General features: G+C 50.9%; 1 protein-coding gene across 4 annotated transcripts in view; it reads left to right on the plus strand.

Moving 5' to 3' along the window:
- Positions 1-22,805, plus strand: part of LOC135808887 (CUB and sushi domain-containing protein 3-like) — a 122,225-nt gene that overhangs the window by 48,995 nt on the left and 50,425 nt on the right. For 2 of the 4 annotated variants that reach the window (XM_065322126.1, XM_065322127.1), the window contains exon 9: positions 11,573-11,767. The exons of the other annotated variants lie outside the window; for them this stretch is intronic. In XM_065322126.1, coding sequence (XP_065178198.1) covers positions 11,573-11,767 — 195 coding nt within the window. The remainder of the gene's footprint in view (positions 1-11,572; positions 11,768-22,805) is intronic. 4 annotated transcript variants of the gene reach the window in all.

Below are 22,805 nucleotides of genomic sequence, written 5' to 3' on the forward strand. Positions count from 1 at the left end.
TATTGGTGAGTGTATGGATGGCATCCAATAGAGATTGTGTTGTTTTGTTTTGCACATTGACGAGGTTTTGAATACCATGCGGATCCTCCGCTGGCAATGGGCCTTGGACCATCGCCATTTGTTTATTGTGTCTGATTGCCACTTGTTTTAATTTTCTGATTTTTGAGACCGCTGATTCTACCAAGACTGTCATTCCATTGATTTCCAGTTTCAATGATTCAACTTGGGCACGTTGTCCCTTGGTGGATGCGGGCATTTGAGCAACACCATTCGAAAATTGATTCAATTTGATTTCTAATCGTTCGACAATGCTTTCAAAGCTTACCAGGAAGTCTTCAACGTCATTCGGTGGCACGTGCCCGGCAATAAACCGGTCAGCATCGTGCTCCTCCTGTTGCAGATCTCGCACCAGGCATTGAATTGAGCTGCTTACAGAAGTCAGTTGCACCGGTAGGGTGACCGTATCCATTTTCGACGTATCACTGTTGGAGCCTGACTCTGCTTGTCCGGACCCTGACGTTCCTCCTTCCGTCGAGGCCATGGTTGATTAAACGGGGTTTCAGCACCAAATTTTCATGTCGTGACTCGCGACATCATAAAGATCCCGACTCAACGGACATGAAAGACATTTACGTTTCTTGAATTGTGAAAGTTTGTTTCTTTGTTTCTTTCTCAAACAAGATCAAATTTCAACGGAAAAGGGCAGCTGCATCCACAGGCAGCTGCGCACAAAGAACATGCATAAAAATGGCGACCACGACCTTCATTTACGTGGCATGGTAACAAAAGGAACTAGTGCAGCGACAAAACAGAAGTGGAGAAGAAGTGAACAGCAAGGAGCGCGAATCGCTAAAATGCACTAGCCTACTGTCTGTACAGTCATGTAGTTAGTGAACACGCAGTCACGTGGTCACGTACACATACGTCACACCAAATACGTCATCATGGTCATGCATAATAAAAAGAAAGGAAAGTCACGCGTGAGCAAAACAAATCAAGAGCGCGAAAATACTCACGGGACGAAAACATAACGAAGAATTTGTTTGTGAACAAAATGCAAAGAATAGAGAAACGAAGGATTGCTTCGAAGCTACTTCGAAGTAGAATGAAATCAATCACTAGAAAGGACGATGGGGAACTAGACTTCGGCTAACCCAAGCGTGGAATCAGCCACAACGTAAGCAAGCAAGAGAGTACAAAATCATCGTCATGTAATGCAAATATAAATTGGTTATTCCGAATTCATGTACATGTATTTCATCGCGACGTTCGCGACAAGAAATGCAGTGCTCCATCACCCGAAGTGATCTCGCAAGGAATTGGGACAGCACATCGCGTCCAATGTCAGAACCAGCATCATACTCAGTACGTGACGAAACACCACACGGTGCGGACGTCGCTACAGATCCGACACCAAACAGGCATCGTCCAACACAGAAGTGCTGGTTTCAGGTGGCCATCAGCTCACTAGTGATTTCCATCACACTCCAATCAAAACATTCGAGATCCGCATCAACGAACTCGAATCAGCAGTTGTTCAAGCTCTCTGCAGAACGAATTACTTGTTACTGCATCATTGTTTCAGCCAGCATCTCAACTGGTGCGCCCAGTTTCGAAATCTGGCTTCGTGACTCCGTCACACGACAAGGATATAGTCCTTTTGACTGGTTTTGAACCATTAATGTTCGAAAGAACAGCAGCACTCCTCAGCGGCATGACCGACTTTCGCCAGGTCTTCCGAAACAAGTAGTTGGCACGCCAACTGGTAGCAACAGCTACAAAGCAGAACGAGTCAACGTTCCATGTGCACGCACTCAGAAAGAGTGTTCACTGAACCAACCAAGGCCAGAACAGAACAAAGCAGTTCGCTTCCAAATCCACTTGAGACCTGCATGCAGCCTCGTGAAATCGACATGAAATTCACACCCCTGCGTGCTCGAGTAAACAGAAGCTCAGAGCTCAGCATGGACCAGTGCACACCGAGTTACGACTACTCTGCCAGAGCGACAGCAAGACACAACTGTTACTTGGATCCTGGTCACAGCACCAAATGTCATGGCCGCGCGTTGGCGGGTTTGTGACCTAGCTTAGATCAGTCTAGTGGCTCCCCAGGTAGACAACCAATATAGTCGCCATCCAAGTTAGCTAGCTCACACAGAACAACAGGTTTCTAATTCCACTTGAACAGTGTTTATTGAACCAGTGCAATGCTAGATCGGAAGATCAAGCGTGAAGAGTCACAGACCCAAAGCAGGAGAGAGTCGGAGGAGTAGTGAGCTCCCCGAGAGTCCGCGTGAGGGACAACAATACGAACTTAGAAGTTGCGACTTCGGCGGTAATAGTCATGAAGTTGGTTGCTCCAACGAGGAGCACACGCTTCTTGCCGAACTTGACACTTGACTGACTAAGTTCGTATTGTTGTCCCTCACGCGGACGTGCGACTAGTTGTTGGAGGTGACAGCGTTGTGAATAGCTATACTGGCTCTCAACGTCTGTTTAGCACAACTCCATGAGCGACTCTGACTCACGCTGCTACCTGGGGCTTCACGAGGTGTTTGTCGCGCTGGAAACAAAGTGTCTCTGTAAGTTTGTATCCCTGGTGATGGTTTGGCCTGGAGAGCAGTATATAAGTGGTGCTTTTCAGGCACAATCTTCCTCAGCCTACTCAAGCTCAACTGATGAGGGGTGAATTCCCCGAAACACTGTGTATTGAGCAGGGAGTGGTGCTTTCTTTCAGGTTTGCCGAGCGGAAGGTTCGACGTGCTCCTCGTGTAACAGCTCCCTGTTAGCGCTAACCTTATCTGCCCTCTAGCTTTGTATCTTGCACCTTTCCCTATCCTGTCAGCACTCGCGTTATCACCTTAGGGCACGAAGTGCCCTATATCAGTTGTGTTGCCTTGGGCAAGCATTGTCTTTTCCAAGAATACCTTCAAACGGTTACACTGGTAGCAAAGGATGGTTAACATGGTGTTCTTGGAGCTCGCCATTGTCGTGGCGATCCTTGTTCTTTCTGTGTTGCTATTCAGGTTGGCCAGCGAGGTCCGTGAAGCCAGTCGCCAAGTCAGCGCCCGTCTGAGCAACCGACAACAACCGCTCCCTGTGCCGCCCGCTCATTCGTCCGGGAAGCCTCGGCACGCTAAGGAGCCGCCGATCTTCGATGGCAAGCCCTCGCAGTTCAAGGAGTGGGCTTTCTCCATTGAGCTGGCGATTCGGTCACTGGGAATCACCGACTCATCGGTGATGGTGGATTACGCAGCGGGCTTCCTGAGCGGCAACGCCAAGCTATGGCTCATCGCATCGTTGGATACGGGTGTGGAGTTCTCGACGTGGCCAGCGCTGCGTGAAGCCCTCGCCAAGGTGTACGGTCCGTTGCATCATCAAGAGCGGGTGCGACTGGATCTCTTCGCTGTCAGGCAGCACTCAAGCTTGGAGAGCTATGTCACCGAGTTCTCACGCCTAAGCCTACAAGTGCCTGAGATCGACGAGCTGACCCGAGGACTGCTGTTGGTAAATGGACTGCACCCATCTGTCAAGACCCGGGTGCTGCGAGAGCACCCCACTGATCTGAGCCAAGCGATCAGGTCAGCGCAAACGGCGGACCAACAGCCGAACCCGATTCCGCACCAAAGGCTAACACCGGAGGAGAGGCGTCACCTGAGTCGGCAGGGTGGATGCTTTGCTTGTCGGAAGCCAGGTCACCTAGCTCGGGATTGTCCCAGCAATCAACACCCAAACGCTGGTCGTCAGTGAAGAATGGCGTGCGCTCGCTGGCGACCAAGCGGAAAGCACCCAACGATTACCCGGTTGACATACGCAACCGTTACAGCGTACTAGAGCTGGAAGAACCGACGCTGCAAGCTGATTCGGAAGATGTTGCCGAACAGGAATCCCATGTCAGCAACGTTGATCTCGCAGTACAGGACACGGAGCTTCCTTTGGAGCATGACCTTCTCCGTGTTGAGGGCAGGATCAACGGCCGCCAGGCAATTATGCTTATTGACTCGGGATCGACGCACGACTTCATATCGGAAGCTTTCGTGCAAAGAAACGGCCTTGTTATGGAGAGCAAGGACGAAACACTGAAGGTAACCCTGGCTGATGGCTCATCGACATCATCGGGACTGCAGAGGACCGGTCCGTTAAAGGTTATCGTGAAAGACTTCAGCGACACCCAATCTTTCACAGTTTTTCCGTTGAGCCGCTATGATGCTATCCTGGGCAAGCCATGGCTGACCAGACACAATCCGGATATTAACTTTCAGACCAACGAAGTCAAACTGAACGGAGAGCCGCTCGTTGCTAAACCCCCTTCCGGCCAATATAGTGATACGGAGCATCAGGAGTCGCCGCCAATTGAGAGCATGCTCATAACTGGTTCCCAGGCTCGCCGCGAGTTGAGGAAAGGCGCGCAGGGAATCCTGGCGTGGGTCAACGCTACTGACGACGAGGAGGAGGATAGCAAGCCATCAGCCGCCAGACAACACTCAGATCATCAAGAGCAGCTGGCTAACCTTCTGCGGCGGTACTCGGACATCTTTCCAGACGACCTGCCGACCGAGCTTCCGCCAGAGAGGGATGTCGACCATGAGATTGTGACTGAGGAGGGTGCCGTTCCTCCATCACGGGCTGCCTACCGTCTCCCCAGACCCGAGATGGACGAATTGCAAGCCCAGCTCACGGAACTCCTCCGCAAGGGCTTCATCGAACCCAGCAAGTCACCATACGGTGCCCCAGTCTTTTTCGTTAAAAAGTTTGATGGCTCATTGCGCATGGTTTGTGATTGGCGGAATTTGAACAGGATCACCATCAAAAACAAAGCTTGCCTCCCAAACATTGACGACCTGTTTGATACCATTCAAGGTAGCTCATACTTCAGTAAGTTGGATTTACGCTCGGGATAAAATCAGCTTAGGATCCGTCAGGAAGATGTACCTAAGACGACTATCAATACTCCCTTCGGTCATTTCCAGTTCCGGGTCATGGGCTTTGGATTAACTAACGCCCCTGCCACGTTTCAGTCACTGATGAACAGTATTCTCCAACCGTACTTACGGCAGTTTGTGGTAGTGTTTCTGGATGATATTCTTATCTTCAGCAAATCCTGGCAAGATCATCTTGAACATATCCAGACAGTTCTTGAGACGCTCCGGAAAAATAGGCTATTCTGTAAGCAGTCGAAATGTGAGTTTGGTGTCAAGGATGTTCTGTTTCTAGGGCATCGCATCGACGGTGAATGTATCGCTCCAGATCCAAAGAAGCTTAAAGCAGTGAGGGAATGGCAGCCACCGACGACAGTTACGGAGGTGAGACAGTTCCTTGGTTTTGCGAACTACTTTAGAAGATTTATTGAGCACTATTCTACTATATCGCGGCCATTAGAGGAGATCACTGGCAAACATGCAGGTTCGAATGGAGTGGCCCCCGTCAGCTTGCATTCGAATCCCTGAGACAGGCCTTGTTGAGTGCACCGCTGTTGAAACTAGCAAACGTGCAGAAGCCTTTCAGAGTTGCAACAGACGCAAGTGATTTTGCAATAGCAGGCGTCCTTCTCCAACAGGGGGAAAGCGATAGTGCTTGGCATCCTGTGGCATATGCCAGTCGTAAGCTGTCACAAGCGGAGCGAAATTACACTGCTGCAGAACGCGAAACCCTGGCGGTGGTGTTTGCACTGCGATCCTGGAGAATTTATCTATTCCAGCATTTTGAAGTGTTCAGTGACAGCATGGCCGTAGTCTACTTGAGCACAAAAGCCAATCTCACTAAGCACGAAGCTAGATGGGTTGAATTTCTTGCAGACTATGACTTCACAGTTAATCACAAACCCGGCAAGGAAAATATGGCTGATGCGTTATCCCGCCGCCCTGATCTGCGCGGGTCAGCAATTGGCAATGTAGTTGAGGAAAAGGATTGCCCACCCATCCTACCAGCACCCCATTTGAATACGATTGAGTTTGCTTTGGAACTGAGTGATAGTGTTGCTGAGATGATTTCGGAAGCATATCAGAATGACGAGCAGCTTTCCCCAATAATTCAGCGGCTGCGCGGCGATTCCTCTGATAATCTACACGAGCGGTACTATTGGGATGAAGAGTCCAGGTACCTATACCTCCGTGCAGCCCCAAACAATCGCTTGTGTGTACCCAAGTGTGCAGTAAGGCTTCAGCTCCTGCAGGAGTACCACGACTGTGTTACGGCAGGGACGGGATCGTACATATTTCCGGCTTTGTCAATTCTTCTATTGGCCCAAGATGGGCCTTGACGTGAAGAAATTTGTTAAATCTTGCGGCATATGTCAGCGCACTAAGGGTGGGTTGCCTAGATCCGGTTTGCTGCAATCGCTCCCAGTACCAGACACCCCCTGGAAAGATATTTCCATGGACTTTATCGTTGGCTTACCCCAGACCCCTCAGGGCTTTGATGCAATCTATACATTTGTTGACCGGCTTACAAAATGTGTCCATTTAGTTCCCACGACTTCCAAAATTGACGCTAAGGGTTCTGCTGATTTGTATCTCCAGAATGTGTTTAGATTACACGGTTTGAGTTCCACTATTGTTTGTGATCGGGACCCAAGATTTACTTCTGAATTTTTCCGGGAATTGTTTCATCAATTAGGTACCACCTTGTCGTTTAGTACTGCCAATCACCCACAGACCGATGGGCAGACTGAGAGAATGAATAGAGTAATTGAGGATGTGCTTAGAGCGTTTGTTAACCACAAACAAGATAATTGGGACAAGCTTCTGCCTCTTTGCGAATTTGCAATTAATAGTTCATATCAGTCTTCCACTTCTAGCACGCCGTTTTATCTAAATTATGGACTTAATCCCAAGTCCCCACCAGATTTCCTGGCACGGAGGGGAGGAGGGAGTGCCCCAGACTGGATCCAGGATCGGGCGGATGACGTCAAGTTGGCAAAGGACGCCATGATTGCCGCTCAGGCTAGACAAGCTCAGTATGCAGACAGGGGAAGGGTGCCCAGCAACCTGAAGGTTGGCGACATGGTGCTGGTGTACAAGGATTTCCTAACAACCGCAGAAGCCCGGGATCAGCCTTCACAGAAGCTACGCCCTAAGTGGTTCGGGCCCTACCCAATCATCAAGAAGATCGGACCCAACGCCTATCAGCTGGATCTACCCAGCGCTATTCGGTGCCACCCTGTCTTCAATGTCACTGCTCTGCGCCGGTATGAGCAGAATACTATTCCCGGCAGGCGGCAGCCACCCCCGCCACCGTTCACTGACTTGCACGGTCAGACCAGATACATGGTGGAGAAGATTCTTGACGATCGCCAGCGAAGGCATCAGACTCAGTACCTTGTCAAGTGGCAAGGGTACCCAGACGACGAAGCCACCTGGGAGCCAGAAGGGAACTTGCTGGACGAGGCCGGTAGGCCGATAGTTGCTTTGAGGCATTACAGGGCGTCCAGGGCATGTTAGTGACACTATGGTTACCGCGAAATGTTACTCGCTCAAATTCAATTGCATGTGTACCTTGAGAATTCCCACTTGATCCTTGTTGTGTTAAGCAATCCATTCCCCTCCTGTTTTAGATTTTCCCCATTTCCGCTATCTTCATTCGCCTGACTGTCCTTGGTTACCTTGCACGGTGCTTCAATTAGATGAGCGTTGTTGGGTTGACACGATTTCATTTGATTATTCCCTTTCCACATATTCCTCGACTCCCTGGAGGCACCTGTGCCTCGCTTAGGAGGGAGGGATGGTGTAACAGTTCCCTGTTAGCGCTAACCTTATCTGCCCTCTAGCTCTGTATCTTGCACCTTTCCCTATCCTGTCAGCACTCGCGTTATCACCTTAGGGCACGAAGTGCCCTATATCAGTTGTGTTGCCTTGATCAAGCATTGTCTTTTCCAAGAATACCTTCAAACGGATACACCTCGTGTGCTCCGGATGGCAGTCGCGAGTCAGTCAAGTGTCAAGTTCGGCAAGAAGCGTGTGCTCCTCGTTGGAGCAACCAACTTAATAGCTACCTAGGCCCTTTATATTGCGTTGTTTTCTCAGTCGAGCTCTCTCTCTTCAATAATCTCGCTCTCTTCAATAATCTCTCTTTCTCACTCTTCGATGTAGTCGTTTCGTTCGTCTTGGTCTCGTCGTCTATAATAAATGTCGTTCCCAATAACTTGTTCCCGTTGTCCGTTGTAATGTCTGGAGAAGATGTCGTCAGTTGTCCTAATTCATACTCAACACAATGATAAAATAAAAATGTGCCCACCCTCCCCATCTCTTTCTGAAAAACAGGATGATCATGAAGCATATGATATTGTATTCCCTAGCTTGGCCTAACATGGGATTCGAATAGCACCATTGCCCTGCGTGCATTCCCCCGATACACTTCGCATACATGTACATTCTTCCGAGTTGCTTCACGTTATGATGTGGCAGTTGAAAGCCCTATTTCAGTACAGTGGCCGGCTGTCTTTTACAATGATAAAAATAAAAATCCGCCGTCCCTCCCTTTTTTTTTAATGATTTCTGCGCATGCGCAAAAATATGAGGCGCATGCTCTTTTCGGTCGGGGGGGGGGGAGGAGGGGCGGGGAATATTCCCTGAAGAACATCCCTCTACCGTCACCGAAGCAATACTGGAAAATTGTAATCGACAGGATTAAGCAAGTCATCAAGCGTAAGAGGTGGACTGTCTTGTTCTACCACAATGGCAAGGACCGCGAAGAGGAGCAACCACAACGCTTCGGCTTCAAGACCAGGACGTGTCCCCCGCAAATCGATGAACTGAAGGCCTTTGAAGAGGACCTCATTCACGTGGCTGAAATGGTCAGCTTCCACCGAGTATCAGACAGTCTCCAAGATGCTATGAGAAAAGACACAAAAACGATGAACAGTTCTCAGGACATCATCGTGAAAGTCGATAAAACCCGAAACTTGTACCAAGTACCGAAAGAGCAATACAGCAAGCTGATAAGAGGGAATATCACCAAAAACTACAAGATCGCGCCTGAGAATGCGTACAATGATTCAAGTCAACAGCGAGGTGAGGGAGATCACTGAGGGTCTGGATCTTCAAAATAGGATGGATGTACTGGCTAATTCAGAAGCATTTATAAATTATAACGCTGACTCATTAACCCAGTCAAGTCCGAAGTGGTTGTGGTGAGCAAGGCTATACTGGAGAAGATCGTGGCTGCTGTGCGTCGCCAAACAGCCGTGAACCTATGGAGGATACCATGTGAGTGATAGAGTGGTTCAATGAGATACCCGACAAACAGCGCCACACGTTCCTATGCTTTGACGTGGTAGAATTCTACCCGTCAATTGGTGAGCAGTTCCTCCGTCAAGCATTATCGTTCGCGGAGCAATTCACCACGATTGAGCCACGTGAAATGGACATCATCCTTCACGCACGAAAATCGCTCCTATTCCATGATGGCCGTCCCTGGATGAAGGACAAGGGTGACATGTTTGACGAAACCGTGGGAAGCTATGATCGCGCCATGACGTGCGAACTTGTGGGTGCCTATCTTCTCAGCCAGCTCTCAAGCCACGTCAATAGATCCGCTATCGGCCTCTATAGAGACGATGGACTGGCCGCCCTCAAGGACACCAGCACACAGGCTGTAGACCGCCTCAGAGAAAAAGCTGACGGAAATCTTCAAGCGCTTCGACCTATGAATTACCATCGAAGCGAACTTGGAAGATGGTAGATTTCTTGGATGTCGCGATGAGCCTGGTTACAGGGAAATTTTAACTCTTCCGAAAGCCAAATGACAGCCCGCTCCACGTCAGCAAGCAGTCTAACCACCCGCCTGGGATCACCAACAACATCCCTGCTGCTGTCAACAAGCGTCTTTCCACTATATCAAGCGACGCCAAGGCATTTAACCATGCAGCCCCCGTGTGCCAGAGCGCATTAAAGGCCAGTGGATACAATGAAGTGCTGAGCTTTCAGCCCGAGGTACATGAGCAGAGGGGCAGGAAGAACCGCAGCCGGAAGGGCATATGGTTCAACCCCCACCCCCTTACTCCAAGAACGTCAGTACAAACGTCGCTGGTAGGTTCCTGAGCCTTGTCTCTAGGCACTTCCTGAAAACATCCAAGCTCAGGAAGATTTTCAATCGTAACACCCTGAAAGTGAGCTACAGCTGCATGCCCAACATGGAAACGGTGATCAGCAGCCACGATAAGAGTAAACTGCGAGAACCAGAGCAAACCAAAGCATGCAACTGCAGAGTCAAGGAGTCCTGTCCGCTGCGCGGATAATGCCAGACCAAGGAGATAGTGTACGAGGCCACGGCCGAATCTAACAGCAAGATTTACATCGGTCTCTCTGAGAGACACCCTTCAAAGCCTGTCACGCCAACCACATGACCTCCATGCGTCATGAAAATTACAAAAAAACAACACTGAGCTCACATAAACACATATGGGAGCTGAAGAGCGAAGGAAAGCCGTTGACCATCACATGAAAGGTGCGGGAGAAGAGCCGATCATACAGATGTGAGTAAAAAATGCAACCAATGATTGCACCACAGAAAAACTCCACATCCTGACGACACCGAAGAAGCTCCTGCTCAACAAGCGGTCTGAGATGATCTCGAAATGCAGAACAAGCTCCACCTCGCAAATGTCAAACCTATCAATGAACTGACCAAGCACTGCACTTTGCCTGAGCACCCCAATATCAATTTAAAAAAACAAAATCCCCTGTTGTTGGCTATGCCTCTCTGCTCACGCCTGCCTGTCACCCAAAGACCCCCTAGCGATCTCCCTGGCATGTTGCCCGCTATCCTCCTGGCACCTCCACACATCTGCTGTACACTGCCTCCCCGTTGCCTCTGCCTGCGCTTTCATGCTCAAACCTGCCTGTTGCCCGCCACCCTCCTGGTACTTTATATTGCGTTGTTTCTCAGTCGATCTCTCTCTCTTCAATAATCTCGCTCTTTCAATAATCTCTCTCTTCAATAGTCTCGCTCTCTTCCATAATCTCTTTCTCACTCTTCAATGTAGTCGTTTCGTTCGTCTTGGTCTTAGTCGTCCCGTCTCTAATAAATGTCGTTCCCATCAACCTACCTGTTCCCGTTGTCAGTTGTGTTAGTGAGTAAGAAACCTCTCGAATTCACACTCAACACCTCTCCTAGCGCCTTGGCCCACGCCAGCTTTCTCCCCTTACCTCACGGCACCAGATTTAGCGCTAAATTTGTTTATGCTTGTGGCCCTATGCGTTTATAGGCATACTGCTAGGTAGATCTGAGTATCAGTTGTCTGATGATTGCCTAGCGGCATGAAACTCAGAGTTACAACCAACCTGAACATCCTCCGCTGAGTCTGCTTGTAAACTCTTCATGAGGAGCTTTAACAGAGCGAAACAGTTGCTGTCCACAGATTTGAGTAAACTCTTCATATGTGTTGTACCAATATTGCAGTTTAATCACCAGGTGATGCAGATGGAAATCTACATTTTGTGTGATCGTGTGTAGAAGAATGTGATAAAGACATAGGGTTAGAGAGATGACATGAACATTTTTTACATGCATACTGGTGAATGATATCAACATGTCACTATTTGAAGAAGTATTCTACTGTGTTCTTTGCTTACAGCTCGAAAATGTCCCACTCCAGGAACACCTGCCTCTGGACGATATCATGTAGTACGGCAAAGGCAATATGATAGTAGACGTCCTTTCCAGTATGGTGACACTGTTAGATGGGTGTGTGAGACAGGATTCACAGGGAATACCAGTGCTGATTGTCGAGCAGATGGTAGATGGAGCAAGAACACACCGACCTGTACACGTACGTACTTTTAGGATTTGACTGGAACTTACTACAGTACCACCATGGGCTTTGTTTCTACCCATAACTAATAGCAGTTTCATACTTACCTGCAACATATTTACCTTTTTCACGTTGCGCAGACTCCACCTCAGCCAATTCATCTTTAAAAAGAAGAATAAACTTCCGCCAACAAATCCAGTCTCAGGACTGCGATTGCAAAACAAATCAAAATCAAAATTCTCATTCAATAATTCAGCAAAGAAAAAGGACCAATAAGTTTCAAGTTATGACTAACAGTCCACCAAAGTAACGAAATATTAATCATATTATAGTGAACATTCTACTCCCCATGCTAGAGTATAGAGTAGCCCATGAGTGCAGCATGCACACCACGGAAGACGGGAAAGTCTCAGCCCGATTGACGCTCGACGCCACTGGATTAGAAACAGTCACTGCTGCGAACTTCTGGCCACGACCGCTTTACGCTCGAGCCTGGCGACACCGCAAACGGCCGCAGGGTGACAGCTCATCTGGTGCAGCTGGCGCCGGCAACGTGGGCAGCAGAGGCGATAGGGACAGTGAGGAAGAGGCTGCCTCAGCTGGAGCGATTCAGTCACACAAACACCAATGAACACCAGCTGCGCAAGGACATACCCAGTAATGAAGCTCCTGCTGACAAATGCTTTTGGGCTGCTGTCAAAGTTTGGAGCCTTCCAGCATGCTGTTGCACGGAGCAGATCTGACATCGCCATCGTAACAGAGACTAAATTCACCCCGGAGAAAGCCTCACTATCTGACTCCTCCATGCCGGGCTTCCACCCACCCCTCCGACTTGACCGATCTGCTCAAGGTGGCGGAGTTGCAGTCTGGGTCCGGGACTCCCTCTCCTTTGACCACCTGAGTGACATCAACTGCCATGGCCATGAGGTCATCTGGCTTCGCCTGCACCTGGACAATGGCCAGAAAGTAGTTGTATGTGCAGTGTACCGACCCGGGTCGTGCCCTGGACAAGATGTCTCTCTGCTTGAGTATCTTGACTCAGTCATGGATCAAGCTCGATCCCTCGGGAACAGCGTCGTGATAGCCGGGGATTTAAATGTTCATAATGAAAGCTGGCTATGCAGCACGAAGACTACACCAGCTGGTGAATACATGGAAGAACTCTCTGCGTTCCACGGGCTCCACCAGCACGTTACTCAACCGACACGTGGTGAGAACACCCTGGACCTCATACTCAGCGACTTCTCGGAGACCTCAGTGGTGGTAAATGTACTGGACCCCATTGGAGCATCAGACCATGCCACCGTTGTGGCCACTTTTGATGCCACCCCACTCCGCGAACCACCGACTAAACGGCGCGTTTGGAGGTATGCTCAGACTGGGGCCGGCTTCGGCACTTCTACTCAACAGCAAACTGGGATATATCAGAAGACCCCGAGGCGTCGTGCAGATCAGTAACCGCTGCTGTCATGGAAGGCATGAATCGCTTCATTCCACACAAAGAACTTTCGACGAAACCAACAGATCCATCCTGGTGGATGCCGGAATGCTCAGCCGCTACCCAGGCAAAGAAGAATGCATGGAACCGTCTCAGGAGACACCCCACCTGCCACCAGCAACTCATTGACTACAATGCCAAAGTCCGAGCCTCTGCCAATTGCCTTCGTCTCGCAAAGCAGGCAGAATCTGCCCGCATCCGAGATCGGCTCAAACATGGATCACTGCGAAACAAGCAATGGTTGTCACTCCTGAAGCAAGCTGCAGGCTCTGGCCGCAGCTCGTCTATCCCTGTCCTACGCAATGCCCAGGGCAGAGAATATGTCACCAACCAGGAAAAGGCTACTTGCTTTGGAGAATTCTTTGCGAGCAAATGCAGTCTGGGTGATCAAGATCTACAGCACTCCGACCTTCCTGACCTTCCTCCTAGGTGTACATCTGCCCTGACAACTGTCCGATTTCGGGAAGTGACAGTCCAGCGCCAGCTCCGCCAGCTGGATCCAACCAAGGCTACCGGACCCGATGGCATCCCTGCCAGAGTTCTGAAGCAGTGCTCAAAAGTTTTGGCTGCACCACTTGCCAAGCTGTTCTCACTCTGTTTTCGGTGTCATGTCCAGCCCTCTCTCTGGAAAGTAGCCCGTGTGGTCCCGATACACAAGAAGCAATCTCATTCTGCTGTTAAGAACTACCGACCTGTGTCCTTGTTATCTGTTGTCTCCAAAGTCATGGAGAAGATTGTCAACACTGCCATAATCAATCATCTTGAGCATGAAAAGGCTCTGTCCATCCACCAGTACGGATTCCGGCAGGGGCTCAGCACATCTGACCTTCTCACGTCTCTCAACCACTCCTGGGTCTCCGAAGTCAACCGTGGTGGCGCAGTCCGCGTGCTGGCTGTCGACATAGCAGGAGCATTCGACAAAGTTTCACACCGAGGCGTGCTCCACAAGGCTGCGTCATATGGCATCACTGGTCCCGTCCTCAACTGGCTGTCTGACTACCTGTATGACAGGAAGTTGCAGGCAGTAGTCGGCGGAGCATCTTCAGAACCACACAAGATTGATGCTGGGGTCCCACAAGGGAGCATCCTTGGGCCCACACTGTTTTTGCTGTACGTGAATGACGCCTGCGACGTCCTACCGGAAGGGATCACTCCGGCTGTTTACGCAGATGACACCACGCTTTATGCCCACATCCCAACACCACATGCTGTGACAGAAGTGTGCAGCAACCTCCAAGCTGGTGTGGATGCACTTGCTGAATGGGGTGCTCAGTGGCGCGTCACTTTTGAGCCAACGAAATCACAGGCCATGACTGTGTCCCGCCACCGCAGACCCTGGGAGACACCACCCATCAGGTTCAACGGCACAGCGGTCCCGGAATGCTCGCGGCTGAAGCTCCTTGGAGTGACGTTTGATGCCCATCTAACATACTCGGAGCATCTTCGAGGAACTGCAGTGCGTGCCACACAGCGAATTGGTTTCTTCCGGAAGGCGTGCCATGTCCTGGACCCACCGGGCCGGGCCACAGCATACCGGGGGTTCATTCGGCCTCTAATGGAGTACTGTCCACTTGTATGGATGGGAGCTGCGGCTACCCATCTCTCACAGCTGGACCGAGTCCAGCTTCGTGCCCTCACCCTGATTGGGACAGGGGCTGCAATGGACACTCTGTCCCTGCGGCGCCGTGTGGCCGGCCTCACAACTCTGTACAAGCTCCATTACATCGAAAGCCCGCCAGCTCTTGCAGCGACACGCCCAGCCAGAGCCATCGCACCCGCCATCGCGCCTGCCACACGTCGCCGCTCGGCAGCCAACCTTGCGCACGAGCTTCAACTCCAGACAGCCCTACCTGCCAGATCGTGCAATGTTGCGCTGCGCTCTTTCCCGGAGTGCCTCATCGAAGCCTGGAATGAACTGCCAGCCACTCTCCTCTGCAATGCACCGTCTGCCAAAGGGATGCAGCAGTTCAAGGTTCAGACCTACCGCTACCTGAAACGGTCGGGTTGGTCATTGGCCACGGACATCGCCCCCTAGGCTACTGCCAGTACGACCCTGTTCATGTTCTCGGAGCACTCCCTTCTCATCAAACTCCCAATCCATCTGTCTTTATCTCTCTCTAACTCTCCTCCATTCTAACTCTAATCTTTCGTCAAATCTGCACGGCAATCAGCCTCTACTTTCGCCTCAGCATCATGATCTTGATACTGCTATATTTGTACTTGTTTGCGTACTTGTTTGCACTCATATCTTGGAATAACAAGTTCCCTGGTTTCCTACCCCCCCCCCTCCTCTCTTTCCTACCCTTAGAGTTCTTGCTCTCCTGCTCCCCTCCCCGCCCTTCCACTCCCCATTTTGTTTCCTTTGGTGCACATGTGCAGCTGTGATGCCGAGACCCTTGGTCGGCTGAGCTTCACAGGTCCCACCCACTCCGTCCTGCTGGATATGTACCATTGTGTCGAGTTCTTCTCCTCATTTTAGTTCATCATGCAGTGAGTGTTCAATAGTAAAAAAAAAAAAAAAAAAAAAAAAAAAAGCCACACACGCGTGCAGGATGCGACACACCAAAAGACAAGAGAGTGAGTTTGGAAGAATGGGAATGTCGGGCAGAGTAGCTGGCCTCAATTGAGTGCGCGTTAACGAATCGTGCAGGCAGGCATAGTGGGATGGTCTGAGACCATGATTGAGAAACAGAGGGTACCAGGTTCAAGTCCTGCTTGGAAGCGGAAGGATTTTTTCCAGCCGTGCTGCGACCCACAGTTAATTGGGAACTCGTGGCCTGGCACGAGGAAAACATGGATGCAGTGAATGGGATTTTCGGTCTTTGACCACATGCTGGTGAGCTGATCTACTCACCTCCCACCGCTTTAGGAGCTGCATCTGCGCCTTGATCCTTGAAGGGTGGTGGCGTTCCTACGGATGCGGAAAAACTCGGCCTCTATATAGAAAAACCGAGTCTCACGCGAACCGTGAAATTTATGACCAAGTGGGTCGGCCTGCGCTGAGCAGGAGCGGTTTGTAACCCATGCGAGTTGGTGGGTCGGCCTGCGTTGAGCAGGAGCGGTTTATGACCCATGCGAGTTTAATAGTAGTGTCATGGCCGCGCTTTGGCGGGTTTGTGACTTGGCTTAGATCAGTCTAGTGGCTACCCAGGTAGACGACCAATATAGTCGCCATCCAAGTTGCTAGCTCACACAGAACGACAGGTTTCTAATTCCACTTGAACAGTGTTTATTTGAACCATTGCAGTACTAGATCGAAAGATCAAGTGTGTAGAGTCAAAAGACCCAAAGCAGGAGAGAGTCGGAGTGACTCTCTCAGAATCGAGAGGAGTAGTGAGCTCCCCGGATCGAGGATGAATGTTAGCAAAACAGCTCCTTATATATGCTACATCATGTGATCAAAAGTATACAGCGGCAAGAATGCGTAAGGATTATTTCTATATTACAAACAGTGGTGCAATATGTGCAATCAGCCAAACTAGAATATAGTACAAAGATCAATCAATACGGGAAGCTCGCTCACCCACATTACATGAAAGGACTCCGAGGCTCTTCGTGCGACGGGGCCTGGAGTACGCTGTCGGAAGTTGCTGCAGCCAGAGCACGCCGCCTTCGTACGCTGTCTTTATTGGGTCACCCTTCATCTCCTGCCCGTAGGCTCTTCCCTCTCATTGCCCCGTAGGGTGCTTCACGGTCAAGCTGTGACCTCTCCCAAAAAAGGATAACGGAGTCCGCAGTGCGCGAAGCACTTGCAGGACCCTTTACGTCGTACGACGCGAGAAGAGGTGCCATGCTTGCTCGACTAACAAAGGTATCAGCTCCCTTGCAGGACTAAGCAGGGTCCCCTCAAGCTCAACAGTGTAGTGAGTACAATGCTGACGACTTGTACTGAAGGTGTTGCCGACGTACGACAACACTTGCGACTCTAGGCCACGAGTTGTAAGCCATGATTGCTCAACTAACGAAAGTGCCAAATCCTTCGCGGGACTAATCATGGTTCTTACAGAACTCTAGAATATTTCGGAGCCCAGCTTTTGGCTGCTGAATCTCATTGCGTGGTCGCTTTCACGACGAGTCAAGTCCGGGTCATGACAATTCCCCGGCCTCTCAAGAATCACGTCCCCGTGATGTTACCCAACTTGGAAGTCGGCGAGTCGTGACGGTTACCGCCTAGCTCTCGTTGGCCAAGCCAACTGGTTCTGCACCGTAACAGGTACGGGCATAGAGTACGAAATGTGGCTCCACAGGCGGGACATTTCCATCAAAAAATTCCAACTTCAAAATGAAACTGGTACTGCTCCACTATCGTAGAGATGAGCCTGGTGCTGATGATCAACACGCAGCTTGTCATGTACAACTAAATGCACGTTGCAAATCTTCACGCAAAGCGTATACGTATGACAGTTCGCCATTTTGTGTCATCTCAGATGAATGTAGACCATAGGCCATAACGTGTGGCCGACACACCCTTCTACCACGTAGGTATCCGGTTCAGTACAAAAACTGCTGCAGAGCTCCAGGAGCCATTTCATAGATTTGGTGGTATCCAACGAATCGGTTCCACCCACACTCCACCCATTACAAAAGACCTTGGCGACCTCGCCAAGACTTCCACGGTAGGTTCATTGCTGCCAGCAAGGACAGACACAATGGCATACGCCTAGTAGCCTGTGCAACAGGACCATGATCACGTGTCTCAATTGTGTGGTGTAGCACCGAAGTGCGACCAAGCTCAGATGGGTTCAAAGCGAACGCATCTCGATACCGAAGCACTAAGGCTTGCAAGCAGTGGATCTCCTCGCAGGAGATACCAGATTGCCCATCACTTCCTCCACCCGCCGCTGTGGGCTGGATTGAGCCCAGCTCATCCCTTCCACCAATTGTGGGTACCTGGACTGAGCCCAGCTCATCCCTTCCACCAACAGTGGGTACCTGGCTTAAGCCCAGCTCATCCCTTCCACCAACAGTGGGTACTTGGACTAAGCCCAGCTCATCCCTTCCATCAACAGTGGGTACCTGGACTAAGCCCAGCTCATCCCTTCCACCAACAGTGGGTACTTGGACTAAGCCCAGCTCATCCCTTCCACCAACAGTGGGTACTTGGACTAAGCCCAGCTCATCCCTTCCACTACCAGTGGGTACCTGGACTGAGACCAGCTCGTCCCTTCCACAGCGGGGAGTTAGAGCGGGACAATCTGCGCCAATGCGCAACTGCTTCCAGACCCCGAGGGAGTCCTCTGTCTCAGCTATTTGAGCTGATTCCTCTCTCTGGCCATCGGCCATAGTGTCTTCGGTCACGATACTCATGACTTCAGATATTGGTTCTAACCGACCAATCTGCATTGCCCTCTCTAGAGCCACTGCCTCGTCAGAGTAATTTAACACCCGTACGGGAACACCATCCACCGTAGGGCTCACTAGCGCATGCGCCATCATGACATCGTTCATTCCTTGAAAACACCCATCAGGTATCGTCAAGGCACAGGTCGGCAACCCTTCCGACGTGTCTAGCACGGCGTTAACCGTCATCTCCGAAAATGGGGGTATCACTTCACGCCACCGCAAGCGAAGAACGTGCTCTCGTTTGCCGTCACCATCATGGCTCCTCGGAACGACATCAACTTTAGAAGCTTTAAAAATGCAATGCTCCATCACCCGAAGTGATCTCGCAAGGAATTGGGACAGCACATCGCGTCCAATGTCAGAACCAGTGACCAACATCATGCTCAGTACGTGACGAAACACCACAGCAAGAGAGAGTCGGAGTGACTCTCTCAGAATCGAGAGGAGTAGTGAGCTCCCCGGATCGAGGATGAATGTTAGCAAAACAGCTCCTTATATATGCTACATTATGTGATCAAAAGTATACAGCGGCAAGAATGCGTAAGGATTATTTCTATATTACAAACAGTGGTGCAATATGTGCAATCAGCCAAACTAGAATATAGTACAAAGATCAATCAATACGGGGAGCTTTGCTCACCCACATTACATGAAAGGACTCCGAGGCTCTTCGTGCGACGGGGCCTGGAGTACGCTGTCGGAAGTTGCTGCAGCCAGAGCACGCCGCCTTCGTACGCTGTCTTTATTGGGTCACCCTTCATCTCCTGCCCGTAGGCTCTTCCCTCTCATTGCCCCGTAGGGTGCTTCACGGTCAAGCCGTGACCTCTCCCAAAAAAAGGATAACGGAGTCCGCAGTGCGCGAAGCACTTGCAGGACCCTTTACGTCGTACGACGCGAGGAGAGGTGCCATGCTTGCTCGACTAACAAAGGTATCAGCTCCCTTGCAGGACTAAGCAGGGTCCCCTCAAGCTCAACAGTGTAGTGAGTACAATGCTGACGACTTGTACTGAAGGTGTTGCCGACGTACGACAACACTTGCGACTCTAGGCCACGAGTTGTAAGCCATGATTGCTCAACTAACGAAAGTGCCAAATCCTTCGCGGGACTAATCATGGTTCTTACAGAACTCTAGAATATTTCGGAGCCCAGCTTTTGGCTGCTGAATCTCATTGCGTGGTCGCTTTCACGACGAGTCGAGTCCGGGTCATGACAGTAGTGCGCGAGAGGTTAGTTACGGAGGAGTGCCCATGCCGACATTCCCATTAGGGGCAGAGGAGATAGCGGGTGATAACAACCAATATAGATGGTACGTATGTATTGCACAAGAGCGTTGTTCTAGAGGCATAAAGACAGACTGATATTGTGGAGTAGGATCGACAGAGAACGCTATCTGCATCCTAAGTGAATGTCTTTGCACTTACTCAGTGATCGGCTGGACCACGGTGTCAGGCCGCTCCGCAGCTGTAGGAGCAAAGGTCCTGAAGGCATCCATCTTGTTCCGGGGCAGGGCATCAGCGATGGTATTGGAAATTCCTGGCAGGTGCGATGCTCGGATCAGGAAATTGTGCTTCACACAGATTGAGTACAGGGTGCAGATGAGTGCCATGACTGCAGAAGACCGGCTCGTGCCCGTCTTCAGGCACTCCACGACAGGTTGGTTGTCGCACTGAAACTCCACACGCAGCCGCAGCCACTCGATCCCCCATGTGGCGCAGGCCGCGACAATGGCGAAGAGCTCCTTGTAGGTAATGCTTAGTTCCAGTTGCTGCGGGGACCAGTCACCTCTGAACCAGCGACCATTGAAGAAGGCTCCAAATCCAATAGTGCCACTTGCGTCGGTTTGCAACTGGAGGTCAGTGCTGGGCATCCACTTCTCCAGCAGGAAAAATGACTTTCCGTTCCATGTTGACAGAGTCTGGTGCCACCAGCTCAGGTCGCCCTTGGCTGAGGCTGAGAGGTGCAGCATTCGGTGAGATGACATCTCAGATGTGGCCTTGTCGAGGTCATACAGGCAGCGTAATAATGTACGGGTGGCCGGAATTGCTCTGGAAGCGAACGAGAGGTGGCCCAGGAGTGGGGCGAGTTTGCGTTTGAGAACGCAACCCTTGCGCGGTCAAATAGGAAGAAACATACTGCATATTACGGATGGCCGACAGGTGATTGGGAGAACTATGAACACCAGATATAGCAGCAGAATGGCCTATCGTGAAACCGTGACACAACGCATGCAACACAAAGTGAGAGGAGTGATCAGAATGACGGTTAAGGAGCCCGGCTAATCAGCTAACATTGATGGGGGTCTCCACAGAATGTTTACGGAGCAGACGCTGAGGTGGCGGCCTGTCCCCTGCCACATTTGACTTCTGGGCGCGTCCCGCGGCATTGAAGGCACACGTGAGCACGATTGCAGAATGAGTTGTTGCAGTGGTCCCTGTTGAAGTTTCGGCAGATAGGCTTCCCAAGATGGGTTGGCGCGCTGGACTGCGGCGGACCTCCACTCCCAGCACCACCGGATGGAGGCCCTGGTCTAAAGGGACACTGGGCCTGGGCCACTGGGTGCACCAGAGAACAGCGCGCACATGGCAGGCGACCACGGCTGGTGAATGACGACTGCCACAAATTAGAGTCGATGACAGCCCAGTCGTACGACAGTGGTTGGGAGGCTATGGCGCGCCGGAAACGCCTGTCATACCTTAGCCGTGCGTCCACGTGATACGAGTTATTTGCATCCAGAATAGTGGCCTGATATGCAAGCAAATCATTTGCCCTATCTGGAGCCACCGCGACAGTTACTCTTGTGTAGACAGTAAACGCTTCGAGCCATGACGCTACATCGTGGACATGGCGGCGCTGGGCCTGAGTTGGCTTCTGTACAAGTTGGACAGAGCGGTTGGCCCCCACAGCTAGCTGGACCACATCGGGCTTCATACCCAGCTGGTCCGGGAGGAGGTCGTCGAAATCAATTAACTCACCGCGTTCAATTCGCCCGCAGAGTTTATCAGGTACAGAGAGCGACGGACGAGCAGCCGCCGGATGGCCCAATGCATGAACAGAGCTGGAGTTGACAGGTGGCACGACGGCTGCAGCAGATTCCAACTGCTCTACTCGCTCCATCAGGGGCTGGAGGACCTGGCCGACGGCCTGAGAAACAGCCGAAACAAGTACATCAGGGGCCACACTCAAGGCGGCGGCAGAAGAAACTGACGGCGCAACGTCGGAGACAACAGAGGCCATGGAGGAAGATAATGGAGTCCAGGTTGGTTGACGACGAACAGGAATTGGCCTCGCACGCGCATTACTGCCTGCAGCCGAAGTTTGAGTTGCCGCCCCGGGATCAGGGGCCACATTCAAGGTGGGGGCAGAAGAAACTGATGGCGCAACGTCGGAGACAATAGAATCTGAGTGGGGAGGTATTGGAGTTCTGGGCAGTTGAAGACGAACAGGATTTCGCCGCACACGCACATTACGTCCTGTATCCGAAGGTTGAGCTGCCACTCTGGCCGATGGCGTCTTTTGTCTGGTCGAGAAATGGGCCATCGTGAGAAGAATTTGAAAGCTGACTGCAGGCAAGGAAACTGGAAAGACAGAAAGCTCTGTTGTGCGCACAGGAAATCGGCGCATGCGCAGAGCGTGGGCATGTGATGTCTATGATACACAGCAGTATGTAGAGAGAGCAAGATCGTGCGCACACGTAAGGAGGGTTATGCAACCCGTTATAAAGGCCAACAGCGAAGCAATGGTACGTGACTGTTAACAACAGTTAACTCCTACGTTAACCGAACATTTATGTCGTCTAGCTCAGTCGGTAGAGCATGAGACTCTTAATCTCAGGGTCGTGGGTTCGAGCCCCACGTTGGGCGCCAAATGTCGCCTGCCCGAAGGACGAACTACCTCTCCGCTTTCGTCCCGCCACACAAACAAAGAGTCTAGGAAAGTAATAATTGTTCTCTATTTCTAGAGAGAGAGCTTTTCATTACCACACTTCAGGAGCCGACAGGAGAACTGACAACTGACAACTGGCAAAAGGAAACATATCGGAAATTGGTGCCCTCATCCGAGCACAAAAAGCGGTGTACTCGATATCAGTGTCATGGCCGCGCGTTGGCTGGTTTGTGACTTGGCTTAGATCAGTCTAGTGGCTGCCCAGGTAGACGACCAATATAGTCGCCATCCAAGTTAGCTAGCTCACACAGAACGACAGGTTTCTAATTCCAC

The sequence above is a fragment of the Sycon ciliatum genome, chromosome 2, assembly GCF_964019385.1.
Source record: "Sycon ciliatum chromosome 2, ocSycCili1.1, whole genome shotgun sequence".
Lineage (NCBI taxonomy): Eukaryota > Metazoa > Porifera > Calcarea > Leucosolenida > Sycettidae > Sycon > Sycon ciliatum.